General features: G+C 36.8%; 1 protein-coding gene across 4 annotated transcripts in view; it reads left to right on the top strand.

Annotated features, from left to right (window-relative positions):
- pug (pug C-1-tetrahydrofolate synthase, cytoplasmic) overlaps window positions 1–21,580 on the top strand; it is a 65,778-nt gene that overhangs the window by 24,617 nt on the left and 19,581 nt on the right. For all 4 annotated transcript variants that reach the window (XM_074173893.1, XM_074173886.1, XM_074173883.1 and 1 more), the window contains exons 7-9: window positions 592–703; window positions 14,675–14,900; window positions 18,727–18,900. In XM_074173893.1, the coding sequence (XP_074029994.1) occupies window positions 592–703; window positions 14,675–14,900; window positions 18,727–18,900 (512 nt within the window). The remainder of the gene's footprint in view (window positions 1–591; window positions 704–14,674; window positions 14,901–18,726; window positions 18,901–21,580) is intronic.

Genomic DNA, 21,580 nt, shown 5'->3' with positions numbered 1-21,580 from the left:
GTTTGAAACACATTGGATTACACTGTTCATGAAACAGGTGTTGCCAATATTTTTCAACCCATTAAACCTAAGAGTTTCGACTGAAGAATGTATCACTGATCTAATGTAGTACTCGTAACTGTTGATACTACGTTCGCCACTGCTGTCTTCTTCTGATTAATCACGGATGCGATGATTCACCCCATCATTTGATTGGTGGGATGAGGAAATTCGAAGCTGAACTGCATGAAACTGAATTGGATATGGCAGACCTTTCGAGTTTGAGAGAAGATTAAAATTCCAGAACTTGTTCTATATCCCTATATCTTCTGGTGGAAACTTATGAGGAATATCAATATACTGGAGTAGGAATATGATTTGGAAACAGCGGGGTGAATGAAAATTTCATCCAGTGAATGTGACGATGCCAAAAACAGAAGCTGAGTTACCACGCTGTACAGCTAAACGATTGAATCAATAAGGTTAAATTAAAATATAGATATTAGGAAATAAGTCAAAACTGATTCCTATACTGATATTAGCCAATCACCCGAGCTATGCATGCTAATATCTTTATGTGTTTCGTTCACTTTTTGTGATATTTTTTTTCAGTGCCAAAAAGCTGATATACTTGTTGTAGCTATTGGTAAGCCAGAGCTCGTCAAAGGAGATTGGATAAAACCTGGTGCAGTTGTGATTGACTGTGGAATCAACGCTATTCCAGGTAAGGAGCATCCAAACATTTATATAACTTCACTTTTTTTCCTGAAAACAAGTTTTCGCACCACTCTGATACGTATTTCTTTGAAAATTGTGATGGCTTGAAGTTATGTATTATTTCGTATGAGTTATCCAAATGAAGACTAGTTTTCCAAATATATTTTCGAAAGTAATACAACATAACTTTGAAATTTCATCAAAAAATTTCTGTTTTCCAACAAAAACTTTATATAGCGATACCAACATGAGAAAATCACGAGTTTGTAGGACGAGTGGTTTCATCTATTGTTGGTTGCTCTATTGCTCAAAAATAACAATGTTTGAGTTGAAAAATGGAAAATTCATCGGAGACAATTTCCAGACCGAATGGTACTGAATGCATCGATATTAGAACAAAATTATCAATTCCCAAGTTGAATCAATTTTATTACCTGAATAACGAAAAATTTCAACAAGATTTGTTTGAGAGTATAATTTATTAAAGACATGATGTTCGAAAGAAAGTTTTTTGGCTTCCACTTCTCCATCTTCATACAAAAGTTGTTGGAGGGCTTTTTCTTCCAGTTTCTACCAAGAAGTAGCTACCATAAGCTAATTGCTACTTCTATAGAATTAGCGATACTAATAATGCACATACACAAAATTAGTATCATCATTTTTAAACCACGTTTCACTTAATAAAAGAATATTACGTGCTTGCCAGTTAGGTTTTTATAATACGCACACTGAAGACTGAGCGCCTATCCGACGAGAGAGGAGGAGTCTGCCTTCCTCTGACGTATGCGCGTGAGAAAGGGAAGCCAGATAAACTGGCGCCGTTACGCGTTAGATAACGAAGCGGTTTGCCCTCTCATAAAAAGTTGTCACTTCAAAAACATTTATTTGAATGAATCCAAAAGGCGATATTCAATCTTTTTTGCATTAGCACCCCGTTAATCAACAGAGAAAGCACCATTCTCTATATGAACTCTACATGAAACTAAGTCGCTTCCCGCTTTCTGTCGCTATATATGCTTAGATCTTCAAAACTACACAACGGATTTTGATGCTGATTTTTTTAATAGATAGTAATTCAAGAGGCAGACATATGTAAATATTATGCTTAATATAGTAGAGAAACACTGATAATTTTAGAGGTTTCTAATGTGATGTCGTGAATAAACACATTTTTTGCGCTTACATTGCAAACGCTGCGCTGGCTGAACCTTACGAGATAGTGAAAAAAATATACCATAGTATTGTACACCTAGAAAAGGTCTACAAAAAAGTCTGCGATGGTATATGTCTATCCTTTAGTGATTCCCACAATAACCATTTTTTATCCTCGAGAAATAATGGCTTGTTCACCAAGTGATTTTAAGCAATACTGCATTAAATCTTATCCAAAGTACCTTAAATACAGTAAGCATTTAATATGGCTCTTCATAGCATGTAGTTTGAATGAATATTTTCAAAGATATTACAGATTTTAAATGCAGGGACAAAGCGGTTGCGGCGGTAACGACCGGGGGCTGGCAACGCGTACCTATAAATAGCGCGTCGAAGGCCGCGCTTCGCCCTATAGTATCAGCATTGCACCCGTGCGGAACCGGGGCGGTTCGCTAGTCAATAATGAAAAGAAGTTAGTAATAGTGCCGACTTGAGTTTTATCACACTGCATAGGTCGATACTGTTGTGGATGATGTCCTCGATTGAATACCGTATTTTCTTGACCAGAATCCTTTTCGTTATCATTATTTTACCTGTGCGGAGGTGAATAACCACCAGTACAAATATATTTCTGACCTTGACTGCAGTTTCATAACTCTTCGCAGGGCCCATTCTAAAATATCCATTTCTACCAAGAAAGGTTCAATGTTTGTAACGTGTTTACTCGGCAATTCGACGATAAAACGATACCTTTTCATGTCGGTAATCATTGCCTTTCAATTGTAAAGCAATTAGACGAATGGCTATTCGTTACATAAAAGTAGGTATCTCGCCATTACGAATTTATTCTTATACTGGTTTCTTGAGTGTGTCTCGTGGATTCATCTCTTCAGTGACAGTTTAAGTAGAAGTGCCTATTATGGAGAATTCTGGGGACAAAAACAATATGGAGGAAGGATTTCAAAACGGTAATGTTTAAAAACTATTTTCTTTAAGGAATCGTTTATTTGTTCAATGCATGGCGGGGAATAGTGAATAAATACATTGACGTTGAAACAAGGTTATACTAACATGATAACGTACCTACGTAATAAATAGTATTGGCGATAAAGCCATGAATTTCATTTATAGTATAGTGATTGAAGGAAGAGGCAATTTCACCGAATAAGAAAATGTTCATATATCGTTTGACACTGTTAGATTACTCAGATGTATTATTATATTGAAGTAGGTATGTGATTTGGGAGTCTGAGCTGTATAAATATAAACGGTTATAAAAAATTATAATGTTTTACAATTTTATTAAGAGCCCTAATCTAGAGTTGTGATGATAACCTTATAGATAAAATTAGAAATACAATTATTTCAGTATTTAACGAATCTATTCAAAAAACACTTTATTGTGAGATTTTCATTAAACAATTTTACAAAAACCCAACATACAACCCCCATACAATGTCTTCTTCGGTCTTACTAACTGTATTCTACATATTCCATGCTTTTAATATACCTAATTACAATTACAGAAGATACAATTTGATTTTTACCAAAGTTTGTATTGAATTAAATTACCTGAGCTTATGTTCCAGTTTCCACATTGGAAAAATATTTAGTAACGGGAAGTTACTCAATTCTAATTGATCATTCAGTAAATTACCTGAATTCCTTAATCTAATAATTTCCAAGAATTCTAGAAGATTTAGTTTCAAACTCTTCTCTTCTAAATGTAACACATCGTATTCATGATCAAACTCATATCCTTCTGCTGCTCAAAGGTGGTTTGCAAATGTGGAATTGGTCTTTTTATTCACAAAACTGCTTTCATTCCTTGGGAAACTGTTCTCCCTGTTTGACCAATATACAGTTTTGGACAACCCCCCATGCCCCCTCCCAGGTTGAGTGCCCTGAAGTAGAAGCTTCCCCCCCAGCTATTTAGCGAGGAGAACCTACTACCCCACTCCATCCACCCCCGCTCTCCGAGCGGTCCTCAACTTGCTGATGGGCACTTCAGCAAGATTGACATCTGACCTCTTTTGGTCGAAAGTCAGCCTTTAGGTGCTTTTTTATCTGACTAATCCTAACTGAATTTGAGCATGGGGGCCCCAAAAACTAACCGGCGGCTTTGTGTTATGCATCGTGCGTTTCTCAGTGCATCCAAGAAAACTGTTTAGAGTCGCGATCGCGGTCGAAGTGTTCTTCGCTGAACCTATCTGGAAGAGAGTGTATCTGGTTAGTTTTATACTTACCTGAGTCGCCAGACGGCAACTAACGGTGGCGGTCTGTTGTTCTGTTTAGTCGGCCTGGGATGTTTGTCTCTTTCTCGGAATCTAGGGTCATCCATATTTAACGCATCGTGTAGATCGCGGAACGCTGGATTTGAGTGGTGAGTATCGCTGGAGCTTCTTCCTATGATCGGCGCCAGGCGTCGTCTGGCCTGTCTGGCCATTCCTATTCTCTGCTGTACGTGGGCCTGGAATGTTAGTTTCTTGTCTAGGATGACCCCCAGGTATGTCGCTTTGTTTGTCCACGGAATCTCTTGTCCATTGAAGGTGACGTTGCCTTCCGGTTGCACGAACCTGCGGGTGAACAGTATCGCCTGACTCTTGTCAGGGTTGATACTGATCTTCCACAGGTTAGCCCACTCCTCCAATCTGTCTACCTGTTGTTGAAGGTATCTCGGAACGTGTGCTTGACTCGTAGATCTCGCCAGCAGGGCCGTGTCGTCCGCGTAAAGCGCCAACTTGTTAAAGTTGTTCTCTGGCTTGGGCACGTCTGCCCTGTATACGGAGTAGAGGTGTGGCGAAAGGACTGCACCTTGCGGGACTCCTGCCTCCAGTAGTCGAACTGTTGATAATTCGTCTCCTACTTTGCAGCGGCATCGCCTGTCAGCTAGAAAAGACTGAATTAATCTTACCATTGGTTTTGAGTATCCAAAATCGCTCATCTTGGCCAGTAGCCCGTCATGCCAAACTCTGTCGAACGCCTTGGAGACATCTCCGGTATTGTATCCTTTGCCAAGGTTGAAGCCTTCTGTCGCAAAGTCCACTACCCTCAGGACTTTTAGCTTTTGGACAAGAGCCACAAGTCAGCTTATATACTTCTGATGTATCCGACACCGAAGTTTTGTCTTTATTGTTTTTAATAAATGTACTTACACTATTATTCGTTCTGTAAGCTACGCTCACGCATTATTTCTTTAAAAAAATGGGCAATATTATTGGTTGGTTCACCCAAATATGGCAATGTCCTATAACTGACATTATCGCATCTTGAATTTGGGTAGACCAGGTCCATGGCTTGCTTTTGTAGTTTTCTGAAAAGGATGGAGTCTATAATATCTACTTTATAACCGTTGTTAACCGTGATTTGTTTGATTAAAGTCAGCTCTCTCTAGAAATTACTCCCGGACAGTGGAATATTCAATATCCTGTGAAGTATACTAATGAATGCAGCAAATTTATGCTGGTAACGGTGTGTGGAGGAATTATATATGATAATGTCCGTGTAAGGTGGTTTATGGAAAATTGCAAATTCATGTTTATTGTTATTTTTCGTAATGGTTAGTCAAGGTATTTCATTGAAATATTTACCTTCCTCTTAGCGGCTAATTTTATTGACGGGTGGGTGGAATCGACATATTCAATGAACTTGCCTAGTTGCCTATCTGTACCAGTAAAACAGACTAAGATATCATCTACGTATCTGTACCAGTACAAGAAACTGTCAGCTAACTGATTATGATGGATTTCTTACTCTATATTATCCATGAAAATTTCAGCCATCAAGGGACTCAAAGGGTTCCCCATTATTAGTGCTTCACTGCATGAATAGAATTTTTTGTCAAACTGGAAATAATTTTGAGATAGACAAATAGTAAGTGAATCTTAAATGTCCTGTTTTATCAGTGGATTCACGTGGTTTTTGTCTAAATGGCACTCAACCAGTCCAATTGTTTCAATGGGCGGAATACTGGGAAATAAATTTTGGACATCAAACGATTTTAATTTTGTGTTATCAGAAAGAATTACGTTTTCAGTATTATCCACTAATTGATGAAAAGTATTTATACTAAATTTCGGCTTGAAATTGTTATAGGTTTGAATCGATTTTATAAGGATTTCTGAGATTTTTACGATAGGTGCCGTTACAATCGACACCGCAGGTCTAATCGGGAAATTGGTTTTGTGTAATTCAATAAGACAATACAGTTTTGGTGGTTGTGGATTCAATATCAATGCTCTACATTTATCCTTTCCATTCATAACCAATTCTATTGTTTTAAGAGTTTTCTTAACCTTTTTCTGGTACATAGGAAATCTAGAGTTTTTCTTACGTAGTCAGTTGTATGTAATACAATAACCGTTCAGCTACTTGAAATTTAAGTACTTCAGATTGTAAGATAAGGTATATTAAGCATTTAATATGCAGAATATAGTTAGAAAACACGCCCGAAGAAGCCATTGTATGGCGAAACACGTGTTGCGTTTTTGTAAAGTTGTTTAGTGAAAATCTCACAAAGTGTTTTTTGAAAACGTTAGTTATGGATTTCCATCAAGTTTCGGCCAATTCCATCGTATATTTCAGTATTTCATCGAAAGTAACACTGTAGTGATAGTATTTTAATTATTATGAGTAAATACAAATGTAAAACCTGTGGTAGAGGTCCGTTAGATATATCTCGGAGTGTAGTGTAGTAGATTCACGATACAGAAAAACTCAAAGTCGTCTCCACAATTTATTATCACCCTCAGATGTTATAACGGCAAAACCATCAGTCAGTACATGTTTCGAACCTATATAGGTTCATCATCGGCTAATTATTTAAAAATTCTCCAACAAAAGAAGAAGAACAACAATAGTTATTACAATGAAGTGAGTATAAAAATGCTTATATGGAGAAGAAAATCTCACCCTGAAGAGGCATAAGCCTATAGCAGGGCCCTACACAAACACATACACCCACAAAAATTGTAACAAAACTGTAAATTTGTAAATATACGATTTTGATTGAAGAAAATCTTATAATAGAGAAAAGAAACGTTTGTTTGAAGGTGGGTGACAATGTTTCGTGGTGTATTTCATTATTTGAACTTCCATTGTCTAATATGATATAAACTGATTTGAAATCCCAGAAAGAATCTATAAAAAATTACAATGAAATAAAAAACAAGAAACAATAAAAAAAAATTGAAAGTTTAACAATTAACACGAAATGAAAATGAAAACTTATTAACAAGAAATTCACGACGTTTCGATTGTTAGTGTCCACAATCGTCTTCGGGTGACAACTGGACTTATTACTCCGAAATCTGACTGAGTGCTTTCACCTATCCCTTCTTCCCTCTCTGCGCTTCATTAGTTTTAGCGGGTGCTTACCATTTGGCGGGAGTTGGTGGTGTTCCGCTTGATTATAGGTTTCCATATGTTGCGTATCTCTACGCTAGCTTGGCCAAATGCGTTTATAGACAACATATAGGCGGTTTCTATGGATTTTTTTCCTAAACCAGTATTCCTCCTTGTGGATGATTTCAGCTTGAGACCACTTGATGTTATATTAATGAATCCTAACATGCTCTGCTATTCCTGATTTGCTGGTCTCTCCTCGCTCTATGTGTTTCTTGTGCTCAGCAATGCGAACTTTCAATGGCCTGTTAGTTTCACCGATGTATGATGCCTTGCACTCGCAGGGTATCCGGTAAATGCAATTCTTGGAGTCACAGTCCGTGTTTGGTGGCCTGGTTTTCGTGAGGCTGCTACGGATAGTGTTCCCAGATTCGAAGCAGGTTCTGATATCATACTTGGATCCAATTCTTCTTATTCTTTCCGCCAATCCTCTGATGTAGGGAAGTACGTGTTAGGAAGCACACGTTAAAAGGTAAGACCTCGTTAATCCTTAGCTCGCACAAGTTTCGACTTCTGAGGGTTGTCGTTCGTAGAGGTGCGACAGCTGGTTAACGGAAAAACAGATTTTAAACAGATTTTTTTAAATAGGTACTGATCGTGGCGGTTTCTCTTCTTTGTGAGACTCTTGCTGTCTTCTAGCCAAAGTATATTCCACCATCACTTCGGAGTAACCATTCCGTTGAAGCTCATTTGATGATGCCTTTTCGAGACCTTCCCTTGCATTACAGAGCCCAAAAGCACTGGTTCAGTTACTGTCCCGTGTGAGTAGATTTTCGATATACAGATGTTTCCCATTTAGTAATAGTCCTATAATCAAGCGAAACACGACAAACTCCCGCCAAACGGTCAGCTTCCGCTAAACCCGATGAAGCAGAGAGATGAGAAAGAGGATAGGTGAAAGCACTCGATCCACCTAAAAGGTTTTCCAATTGGCGCGGGTAGATTTTGGCGCCTCGTGGCGGTTATTTTGTTTTGGTGACATCTGTCAAATCTTTTGTTTATTATTCAGTTGTTTATGCCAAATCATCATGACAAGTTACACGATTGAACAGCACGTTTAAATGATACAACTTTATTATCAAAATGAGTGTTCGTTAACGCAAACGTTGCGCGCATTGCGCCCATTTTACGGTAGACGTGGTGGCCCTTCAAAGTCGACTCTTCAACGTTTGGTGGCCAAATTTGAGACGACCGGTCCAGTAAACAATCAGCCAATACCCGTACGTTCAAGGAACGCAAGATCGACCGAGAACATCGCCGCGGAAAGTGTACAGCAGAACCCGAGGCAGTCTATTCCTCGCCGTGCACAAGAACTCGGCCTTTCGCAGAGTTCAACTTGGCGAATTTTGCGTCGGGACTTGGGTCTACACCCGTACAAGATCCAACTGACCCAGGAGCTCAAAGTTCATGACCATGGACAACGCCGTTTGTTCGCTGACTGGGCTTCGAATCGTTTGGCCATTTTGGCCGAAAAATCATATTGCGTGACGAGGCGCATTTTTGGTTGAATGGATGTGTTAACAAGCAAAATTGCCGTATATGGGCCGACACCAACCCACGCGAGGTTCACCAGGTGATAATGCATACTCAAAAAGTTACCGTTCGGTGTGGATTTTGGGCCGGCGGCGTAATTGGTCCGTACTTTTTTGAAAACGACGTTAGTGAGGCGGTCACCGTCAACAGCGAGCGCTATAGAACGATGATAACTAATTTCTTATGGCCCAAATTGAACCATATGGACCTGGACGACATGTGGTTCCAGCAGGACGGCGTTACGTGCCACACAGCAAACGCCACGATTGACATTTTGCATGAACGATTTGAGGGTAAAGTTATCTCTCGCAGGGGTGATGTGAATTGGCCACCAAGGTCATGCGATTTGACCCCGCTAGACTTTTTCCTGTGCGGTTTATTAAAGTCGCAGGTCTATGCAAATAAACCACAATCGACCGATACCCTAAAGGTGAACATAACACAGGCCACCGCTCAAATTCAGCCGGATCTATGCGGAAGAGTCATTGAAAATTGGATCACTCGGATCCGTGCCACCGAGGCGGGCATTTGAATGATGTCATATTCCACACTTAATGGCATACATGCGCCTTTCAAATAAAAAAATAATTTTGTTAATACCTCACACACAGCTTGTTTTATTCAATTTGAACATCTACCCGCCCTTATTGAAAAACCCTTTACAGGGTTTCGGGGTCAGATTTCGGGGGAATAAGTCAAGTTATCACCTGAGGACGTTGTGAAGTAACTTGGCTTGGAATCTTTTAATTTTTAATTTTCATTTCTTGTTGATGATTTTTAATTTTCATCTCGTGTTGATAGTCCTTTTTCTTTGTTGCTTGTATTTTATTTCATTCTAATTTCAGTTTTTTTGCGTGGTATAATTTGTTTTTCAGCGAATCTTTTCAATTCGTGGACATGACACTCACGAATTTCCTCCTTTTGATTTATATCATACACACTCAATAATATCTATATCTCTGTATCTATATCCTGGACCCGGAAGTCACGCAGGTAGCTATAGCTGCCTACGTGGTGATGTTAGATGATGCCTAGGAATGCTGGGTCTTCTAATTGAAACCACAAATGTGCGGTTGGCTCCTGTTGGTGACACCGTGCATATGTGATGTTTTTTTTTCCATTTTTTGTAACCAGTTGTTGTCCACCTTTGCAATTGGCTGCACCGCGCTGATGAGGCCAATAGCCAGAAACACGTGTCCGCGGTTTGCCTCCATATTTCCTGAGTGTCATGTCCACGAATTTCCTCCTTTTGATTTATATCATACACACTCAATAATATCTATATCTCTATATATATATATCATTCCCATATTGATTTCAATTTAAGAGCCACCGGTATACAGGTGTTTCAGCCTATTGGACATCGTCAGTACCGGGCAGGCGGTCCTCGATTGAAGACAAAATGAGAAAAAACCAAGAAAGTACTTGATAAAAATAGCTGCGTAAACGCAAGCGAAACATAAGAGTACTAATCTATTCATTTTTTGATTTTCATGGAATTATTTTCCAGCAGCTTGACTGCATTAACCTTTCTAGATTTTATATATATATATATATATATATATATATATATATATATATATATATATATATATATATATATATATATATATAAATCGATTCAATTCGTGAGGTTGCAGTCAATAGCTGGGCTGTTACAAAGAAAACTCTTTGTTATATGTCAAGCTTTCGGTATATTTCACACCTTCGTCAGGACAACTACAATAATAAGATTATATATCTTGTAAAAAATATATAAATATGTTCTAAAACATATATAGGACAAACATCTAGACCTCTAAGTAGTCGCATCACTTCCCATAAGAGCGACTTTAGACGAAATGTTAATTCTTGTGCATTAACAGAACATGTTAATTCGGAGGATCATAAAATGAATTTTGAAAATCCAAATATTTTAGATAGAGAAACCAATATAACGAAAAGAATATTTTTGGAAATGATACATATTAATAACGAAGAACATTCAATGAATAAACGAACTGATATTGATAGTCTCAGCAAAATTTACACGTACCTACTGAAATATGATAAAGAAAATAAAAAATCTAGTAATTCGAGTATCATTCAGAATTTTCCCACTTGACATTGTCAGCCAAAATTTTTATTAACTGTCATTTATTAATGTTTTTCTATCTGTTTTTGAACCATTTTATATTTTATTCTCACGTTAGTAAGTTCTCCATATTTATATATTTTTTACAAGATATATAATCTTATTATTGTAGTTGTCCTGACGAAGGTGTGAAATATACCGAAAGCTTGACATATAACAAAGAGTTTTCTTTGTAACAGCCCAGCTATTGACTGCAACCTCACGAATTGAATCGATTTATAGTTAATCCAGTCACTAATTATTCTGTTATACAAGGATGGGGTTTTACCAAGAAATCCATCAACGCTATGGAGCAACGAGCGTGAGATTCTTGAAGACTTGGGCAAATGATAACATCAAATTGGCAACATTACAGAATAGAAAAATTTTCCTTTTGAAGTGCAGACAAATGAGTTTATTTCCCAACCATATTTCCAATGGAATCCATAACATCATCAACTTAATGAATCATCAAGAAGGACGAACAGGACGTCAAATTAATAATTTCAATTTAAAGTTGAGAAAGAAAATTCTGAATTTAGAAATTCAAATTACTATTTGTGATATATCCAAACTGAACAACGAACAAGCAGATCTAGAAAAGAAAGTATTAACAATAATACCAAATCATATATTTGTCGAATTTAAACGTAGGTCAGGTGTAAATTATAACCGCCACTTCCATCAAATTAAAAATAAAAACATTCAAAAAATCAATTCATTGAAAAATAACTTTCTATCTGAAATATTATTTCAAAAAGATTGGTTTAAAAACTTAACTAATATCAATTTTCCTAATGATATACAGAATTTTCTATCCCTTGGCCCTAAATTCAGTGTTTCTCCAAATAAACATAATATTAACATTTCGTCTCTATTAGCAGATTTGGAATATATAATGGAGAATTTCGATGAGACTAAAAAAGATTTATATAGAACACAAGTAACGAATATAATAACAAATTTTCTACACAAAAATCATGACAAAGAACACTATTTGAATGAATTGTATAATAAAACCCGAAAATATCTGAAAGAACATCCAGAGATTATTATCATGAATAGTGACAAAGGTAACGTTACAGTCGCCATGTGTAGAGACCAATACATCAATGAAAATCACATATTATTAGAAAACTATAAGTACTATAAAATTTTAAAATCAGACCCAACTTCTACACTACAACAGAAAGCAAATAAAATTGTTACAAAATTAAAAAATTGTCACAAAATAGATAATATTACAGCTAAATCATTAATGATATACAATTCCATAGCACCACGTTTTTATTCGTTACCTAAAGTTCATAAACCTACCTTATCCATGCGACCAATTGTATCTTCCATCGATGCACCTAACTCAAAACTTTGTAAATTTCTAACGAATATTTTAACAACTTCCTATAAAACAGACAATCCTTATTATATTAAAGATTCTTTTTCATTTAGTGAATTTATAAATAATTTTCAGCTTCCTCAAAATTATGTTTTGATAAGCCTAGATGTTGTTTCACTTTTCACAAACCTACCGTTAAAAGTAGTGAAACAAACTTTGAAGAAAAATTGGTCTAACATTGAAGAACACTGTGAATTAGACAAAATTACATTCATGAATATTTTAGATTTTATTTTTGATTCAACATATTTTATATTTGAAGACAAATTTTATAAACAAATATTTGGCACACCTATGGGTTCCACCATTTCACCAATTTTATCGAGTTTTGTTTTAGATGAGCTTATTGATGACTGTATTCAAAAATTATCTTTCCCTATTCCATTCATCAAACGTTTTGTAGATGATTTGATTCTGACCATACCTACAGATGGAAAAGAAGAAATTTTGAATGTATTTAATTCATATGATCTCAATATCCAATTCACTATTGAAGAGGAAATAAACAACTCAATTCCTTTCCTCGATATGAAGTTATTGAGATCAGAACAAAATATTATCATCACTGAATGGTACAGAAAACCAACATCAAGTAATAGATTTATTAATTACCATTCCTATCATCCAAATAAAATGAAAATCAATTTAATAAAATCATTAAAAAACAGAATCATCAAAATTACCCATCCCGATTTACGAAACCAAAGTTTGTCTAATTTCAGTAAAATTCTGATCCAAAATTCTTATCCTAAATCTTTAGTAAACAGAATTTTATTTTGTGAAAGAACAAACTTTCAAAATAATAATGAAGAAGTTGAACATAACAACGTTATACCTTCATTCATATATAAATCACTCCCATATATTCAAGAATTGACACCAAAATTAATTAATGTATTCCGAAATAATAACCTCAAAATATCTAAAACAAATGTCACTTCTATATCTAAATTATACAGTAAAGTAAAAGCTCCAATTTCAAATAAACAAAAATCCAATTTAGTATACAAAATTTCTTGTATGGATTGTTCTAAAACATATATAGGACAAACATCTAGACCTCTAAGTAGTCGCATCACTTCCCATAAGAGCGACTGTAGACGAAATGTTAATTCTTGTGCATTAACAGAACATGTTAATTCGGAGGATCATAAAATGAATTTTGAAAATCCAAATATTTTAGATAGAGAAACCAATATAACGAAAAGAATATTTTTGGAAATGATACATATTAATAACGAAGAACATTCAATGAATAAACGAACTGATATTGATAGTCTCAGCAAAATTTACACGTACCTACTGAAATATGATAAAGAAAATAAAAAATCTAGTAATTCGAGTATCATTCAGAATTTTCCCACTTGACATTGTCAGCCAAAATTTTTATTAACTGTCATTTATTAATGTTTTTCTATCTGTTTTTGAACCATTTTATATTTTATTCTCACGTTAGTAAGTTCTCCATATTTATATATTTTTTACAAGATATATAATCTTATTATTGTAGTTGTCCTGACGAAGGTGTGAAATATACCGAAAGCTTGACATATAACAAAGAGTTTTCTTTGTAACAGCCCAGCTATTGACTGCAACCTCACGAATTGAATCGATTTATAGTTAATCCAGTCACTAATTATTCTGTTATATATATATATATATATATATATATATATATATATATATATATATATATATATAGTGTTTTTTATTAATATTGTTAATTTATTTGGTACATACTATAATTACCACGATTATTACTCCGTTTTCATAAGGCTCACCTAATGACTACAACGATTAGGTAAATTACGATATTGCAAAGTTTTAATGAAATAAATAAAAAATGTGTATGAATATTTTAACTAATTGTACCAAGAATTTTTCTTTCATTCTTAACCCTCTCAAAAATTAATAAGCACGCCCCCGATTTGCTGTCAACTGGGCTTACTTCTACTCTCAATCATTATTGGTTTTAGTATAATTAACATGAAAATCAAAAAATCCCACATGAAAACGAATTCTAATAAAAGAAATCCGAACTGAATCATCCAATCCAGTTCGGATTTTTTTTCAACATTTATGATATCATTAATTACATGAAGGATGTTTATCCATCATCATATTTTTCAGGACCCATTTTTGCAATATTATTTTTCCAAATTTCTATTTAATAACAAGTTTCGGCGGGGATCAAATTGTGGTGGTTCAATTTTCATCTCCCTGTATCAGAAATCGACTCATAATTTATGAATTATGAAATGGAAGATCATTCTCACTGACATTTTTGTGACAAATAAATGAAGCATGACTCAGTGTCACTTCACATTTTTTTTTAAACGTCCTCGCAAAAACCTACCTTCAACCACTATCATTCATTCCAGATTCTTCGAAGAAGACCGGCCACAGATTGGTCGGTGATGTGGATTTTGAAGAGGCCAGTAAAGTAGCATCTTGCATCACACCAGTTCCTGGTGGTGTGGGACCAATGACTGTAGCGATGCTGATGAAAAACACTGTACAAAGCGCACAAAAACTGTCTCAAACCCTATTAAATTCGAAGTGGGATTTGAAAGTTTTACCGTTGAAATTGTTATCTCCAGTTCCCAGGTAAATATTACTTTTAGTTCGGGATAAGATTCTTAGGACAGTTTCTATTGAGTCATGATGATAATACATTGAATCTGTGTATCATTGAAGTGATCAGTTTGAAATACAAGAATAGTTTTGACCTCACTGATTCTAAACATAAAAATTGTCTTTTCAACACGTTTAAATTAGCTTCACTTGCATGTTTGTTTGTTTGTAACCGACTCCTTTAGACTCTATTTTGACTAACTTTAAACGGACAGATGTACTTCAAAATTTGAACACTCATCAAAAATCGGTGACAATATAGTAATTTCATAAGTTTATCTCATTATCCTGATCAGGATCGCCAGGATCAAATAATTTCCCCACATAGTCTCTGTGTGAGAGCACGGGAGACAACCACACTATCTGTGCATATTTATATATTTTATGATAAAACAAATGGGATTGAAATAGCAAGCCAAACTAAAAGGTGGAAAATAAATAATAGTTTAAAAAACTAAAAAACACGCCTCAATAGCAACACAAACTAAAAAAGTCTGGATTCAGAACAAATCTATTAAAAAAATAACTTTATTGTAAAAAACCGTGGGGTGCAAAATATAATTTGTCATAAATACATGGTTAGGAGCTGTTTGCCAGATTGGAGCCATAATAAAAATATAATTTAAAGCTTCCCACGCTTTTTTGCAACAATTTTTTTAATAGATTTATTTCAGACTCACTGAAAGTCATTAATTACATCAACCGTAGGACTTATTATCGATGTTGAACACAAACTTGAATCAGTTTCGAATAATTTTTTATTTTTTAGTTTGTGTTGCTATAAAAACGTGTTTTTTTATTTTTTAAAAATATTTTTTATTAACAAATACACGAAGATTGTAAGAGATCCTACTGCATCAATTGAAAGGAAGTTGTACCAGACTTTGAAAGAACACCAAGTCTATTTTTCGGAAAAAGAGAGATCATCGCCCCGTCACTTGTATGGACTACCCAAAATCCACAAAAAGGATGTTCCGCTCAGACCGATCATTAGCTCCAGAGATTCAGTCACTCAGAACCTGTCCAGATTTTTACTACCAATAATTGAACCACTGCAAGGTAAAACATCATCTTTTGTGAAAAATTCAAGGCATTTTGTTGAACTACTAGGGAAAAATCGAAGTCAAAGAGCAGGATCAACTGATCAGTTTCGACGTGGAAATCATACAGAAGAAGCTATCCGAAGATCGCGACCTAAAAAATAGAACAAACTTACCGATACAAGTAGTCATGGAATTACTAGGATGCTGTGAAAGAAACTGCTACTTCCAACTGACGGACGAATTCTTCACGCAAGATGAAGGACTGCCAATGGGATCGCCACTTTTACCGGTTATAGCCAACATATATATATATATATATATATATATATATATATATATATATATATATATATATATATATATGGAGTGGTTTGAAACTCTGGCAATTGAAGAAGCTCGCATGAAGCCCCGAAGTCTAGTTGAGATACGTAGACGACTCCTTCATAATATGGAACCATGGGAATGCAGAGCTAGACACTTTCCTGAAGCACATCAACAACGTAATTCCTTATATCACTTTCACAATAGAGAAGTAAGTCCACAACGAATTGGTGAAGAGGACCGACAGAAAATGGGAAACATCTGTATATCGAAAACCCACTCACACAGGACAGTATTTGAACCAGAAATCCAACCACCATCAATCGAGAGGAATCATCAAGACTCTACTAGACCGTGCTTTCGGCTCTGTAATACAAAGGAAGGTCTCGAAAAGGAACTAGGCATCATCAAAAATGAGCTTCAACGGAATGGCTACTCCAGAGTGATGGTAGAACAGGCTTTAGCTAGAAGACAGCAAGAGTTCCACAAAGAAGAGAAGACTCCACAACCAGTACTTGTACTTCCCTACATCAGAGGATTATCGGAAAGAATGAGAAGGATTGGGTCCAAGTATAACATCTGGACCCGCTTCAGATCTGGGAACACTATCCGTAGCAGCCTCACGAAAACCAGGCCACGCGGACTGCGATTCCAAGAAATGCATTTACCGGATACCCTGCGAGTAGGGAGAATCATACATCGGTGAAATTAAGAGGCCATTGAAAGTTCGCATTGCTGAGCACAAGAAACACACAGAGCGAGTAGAAACCAGCAAATCGGGAATAGCAAAGCATGTTTGGACTCGTCAATATAACATCAAGTGGGATCAAGCTGAAATCATCCACAAAGAGGAACACTGGTTTAGGAGAAAATTCAAAGAAGCCGCGTATATGCTGTCCAACAACGCATTTAGTCAAGCTAGCGTAGAGATACGTAACATATGGAAACCTCTAATCAAGCGGAAAACGACCAACTCCCGCCAAGAGGTCATCTTCCGCTAAAACCAATAAAGTGGGGAGAGGGAAGAGGGGATAGGTGAAAGCACTCGCATGACCTATAAATAGTCAAATCTCGGAGGAATAAGTCCAGTTATCACCCGAAGACGATTGTGGATACTAACAATCGAAACGTCGTGACGTAACTTGGTTTGGAATCTTTCAATTTTTAGTTTCATTTCTTGTTAATGAATGTTTTTAATTTTTAATTTTCAGCTTGTATTAACTTTTTTTTATTTTTTGGTTGTTGCTTGTATGTTATTTCTTTGTAATTTCCGTTTTTGTTTGATACCATTGTTATTTTTCGGTTAATCTTTTCAATTTCTTTCGGGGATTTCAAATCAATTTATTTTATATTAGACAATGAAAGTCCGAACTGATGAAATACATCACGAAACCTTCAAACAAATATTGTTTTTTGAATATCTTGGTGGAGGTTAAAAATAGAAAAAAAGGTGGAAAGCTTCCGAAGAAAGGAAAAAATGAATTTATTTCAAATGAACTCTTAACAAAAGTAATTTCTTCCAAAAAATATACCTTTTTCAATTTTAAGAAAAAAACTGTAGAGCAATTTTGTTGACATCAGTGAAGTGGACATTACAAGATTGTCGTTAAGGCTAAGCTCCAATCGTCTTTAAGGGTTTTCTATCAAGCGCATCTTGAGAAGGCCCTGAGCCGAGACTCTGAAGTCGCTTCCTTGATTTGACAAACTATACGTAATAACACGAACTCGCTTTGTAATGAACCTGAAGCCGTCACATCACCACAAAAAAAAGGAATGCAGTCGGCAACCGCCGGTAAAACTCTAGTTGAGTATCGAACCGACTACAGATTCCTAGAAAGAATCCATACCTATATAAGGCCGGCTTCCCGACCCAAGAGGGAGTTCAGAAAGTGAATCGAGCGGTTAAACAAGGAATTCAAATAGTAGAGATAAATTAAGCGTTAGTTGCTAAGTGTTGTAAATAAATTAGTTTGTTATTAGTGAAATATTATTGGAAATAAATCTGTTTGAGACATATGATGTACTGTTTGGAACCTTTGGTGTAGTAGTAACAGTAATATTTGTTTGAGGCAGTTTATTCGTTAATTTGTTATAGCTTATTTGATTCAATACTATATTGTGAATAGTATCTGATGAAATTCTGTAACGACTATTTGGAGTATGTAATTCGAAGTTCATATGAAAGTAGTGGCTTTCAGGGGGTTTATTCTTTTCGTTTGCGTCTGAAAGTTACTTTTTTGCATGATCTACACAACTTTGTAGAGAGTTTATTTTGAAATAAATTGATTTCTTCATTTCTTTGAAAGATTCCCACATTTTTTGTATACTAAAAATATATTCCTTTCAATTCAAACACAAAAATATGTAACCAAATTTATTCTTTTCATAACTAAATGATATGGCCATGTAACAGTCATAATTTGGAAATGTTTCAGCGATATCGCCATATCCAGAGCTCAAACACCAAAAAATATCACTCAGTTGGCGAATGAAATCGGTTTGCTTCCCTCCGAGGTCTCTCAGTATGGAAGTAAGAAGGCAAAAATTGCTTTGTCGGTATTGGATAGATTGAGCGATCAGAAAAATGGAAAATACGTAGTCGTAGTAGGGTAAGTAAATAAACAGAGTTAAAACTAATACTGATTTTCACCATGAAAGGTTTGAAAAACCACGACACGTGTTGTTTCAATCTGAAAACGCTTCCTCAGACGGGGACGGTATCACCCATATAGTGAAAATCTCCCACTACAGTTAGTTTCGATATTTACTAGCATTAGGTATCGGAGAGTACGATTCAATACTTGAACACAGTTAGTTAGAGACTGTACACGAGGTCCGGCTATTAAATAACGATACTGATTACGAAAAACAAATTTATTATGAAAATTATTCTACATTCGAATGACCCCCTTCGATATATTCCCCTCCCCTAGCCACACACCTTTCTATACGTTTTTTCCATTGATCGAAGCAGGGCTGGAAGTCTTCTTTGGTGAGGGTCTTTACGAGCTCTACCGTTTTTTGTTTTACCGCTTCCATCAACTCAAATCGGGCACCTTTCAAAGCAGATGTTATCTTTGGAAACAAAAAAAGTTGCACGGTGCCAAATCTAGCGAGTACGTCGCGTGTTGGAGAACTGAAGTGCGTTTACCAGCCAAATACCGCTTCACAGATAGTTATAGTACTAGTGCAGGGCTAGTACTAGAGTGCCACCAAGATTCAGCCAAAGCCTCGGTAGATGATAACATTATCCTGAGATGGATTAAAGGGCATGACAGGAGTTAAGGTAACCGCATTGCCGACTCTTCAGCCAAGGAAGCGTCTGGACTAAGAATTTTAGGACCCAGTGGCACCTACGTCCTGATGACTTCGACAATTGCTGAACTAGCCAAATGTCACACCCCTGCTCAATCCCTGAAGAAATGGGATGAAATCAAATAATGCAATCTTGCCAGGATCACCCTGGGCGACCCTGGGAAGCTGGCGCCGAAGAAATATCTGGCGATGACCACGAAAAATCTACGCTCAACAGTAGGATTTTTGACTGGCCACTGTCAACTAGGGAAACACCTTCACAATATGGGGCTTATGGACACACATCTATGCAGTATGTGTGAACAGGAAGATGAAACTGTCAGGCATGTCCTATGCGAGTGCCGGGAGTTATCGTCAATAAGAGAGTGTGTGTTCGGCGAGTCTTGGCCTACGCCTGACCTAACCACACTCCTGGAAAGAACAGGAAGGACGATGACCTAGGAGGACAACTCCTCGGGAGGATGTACATGGGTGATATGTGGTCTACGTGCTGTGGGCCTACACTCGCCCTCCCTACTCTACAGATACAGATACAGATGGGTAGGTGCGTTATCCTGGTGCAAAATCCACGAGTTGTTCTTCCACAACTCGGACCGTTTCTTGCGAACTCTTTCTCGTAGTGTTACCAACACTGACAAATAGTAAGTCTGGTTGACAGTCTGACCCTCTGGAACCCATTCAGACATCACGATACCATTAATGCCGAAAAAAACGATCAACATTGCCTTGAATTTTGATTTGGACATCCTTGCTCTCTCAGCCCTCACTGAAGCGCTTACACCACTCAAAAATACGCGCACGATATAGAGAATTATCCCCATATTAATGATAATAATAATAATATTGCTAATGTATAATGTTCGACACTGAACGAGTTGACCACAACTCTGTCACCGAGTTGGAGCCCGTTCAGCAGAAAGCTCAGATAAAAGCTGCAGAGATCACCTTCTGCGGAAACACAAGAATAAGCCAATAACATTGGCTTATTGGCTTCAATAACATTGGAGACCTTGGCTTATCAAAGCGCCTGACGTTTGCTTTTCTCAGGTCGAGTGGGCTGAAGTCGGAAACTGAGGGGTTCATCATGGCTTGCCATGATAGTGTCTTCAACATCGTAGTCTACCGCAGTCGCGTGATGGGTATAGAGATTCCTGGCACAAGGTGCAGGGCCTGCCACGAGGCGCCCGAGAGCATAATGCACCTGCTATCAGCATGTCCAGCATATGCGATATCGGCCTATATCCATCGACATAACACGACCCTAAGAGTGCTATATTACCATCTACGGCACTCTTACGGTATTGACGAGACACCGGTTTTGCCCTACGCTCCGGGGGATATTGAATCCGTTGCGGGGAACGAGAAGTGCCGAATTTATTGGAACTATTCGTTCCCCACCCTCAGGCTCATACAAGCTAACAAGCCTGATGTAGTCCTTCTCGACCACCAGAGCAAAACGATATTTGTCGTGGAGTTTTCAGTTCCTGGCGAGACGAATATCGTCAGAAAAGGGGAGGAAAAACGGATAAAATATCAAGATTTTCTCTTCGAACTCCGCAGGCTATATCCCGATCAATCTGTCAAGATGGTTGTTCTGATTATTGGAGTCCTTTGTGGACCACCAGACCAAAACGATATTTGTCATGGAGTTTTCAGCTCCTGGCGAGACGAATATCGTCAGAAAAGGGGAGAAAAAACGGATAAAATATCAAGATTTTCTCTTCGAACTCCGCAGGCTATATCCCGATCAATCTGTCAAGATGGTTGTTCTGATTATTGGAGTCCTTTGTGGACCACCAGACCAAAACGATATTTGTCATGGAGTTTTCAGCTCCTGGCGAGACGAATATCGTCAGAAAAGGGGAGAAAAAACGGATAAAATATCAAGATTTTCTCTTCGAATTCCGCAGACTATATCCAGATCAATCTGTCAAGATGGTTGTTCTGATTATTGGAGTCCTTTGTGGAATGATG

The sequence above is a fragment of the Leptinotarsa decemlineata genome, unplaced genomic scaffold (assembly GCF_025532065.1).
Source record: "Leptinotarsa decemlineata unplaced genomic scaffold, Ldec_3_MD MMD2_P_RNA_scaffold_12, whole genome shotgun sequence".
Lineage (NCBI taxonomy): Eukaryota > Metazoa > Arthropoda > Insecta > Coleoptera > Chrysomelidae > Leptinotarsa > Leptinotarsa decemlineata.
The sequence above is the reverse complement of the archived record's forward strand: the minus strand, read 5'-3'. Positions and strand labels throughout refer to the sequence as shown.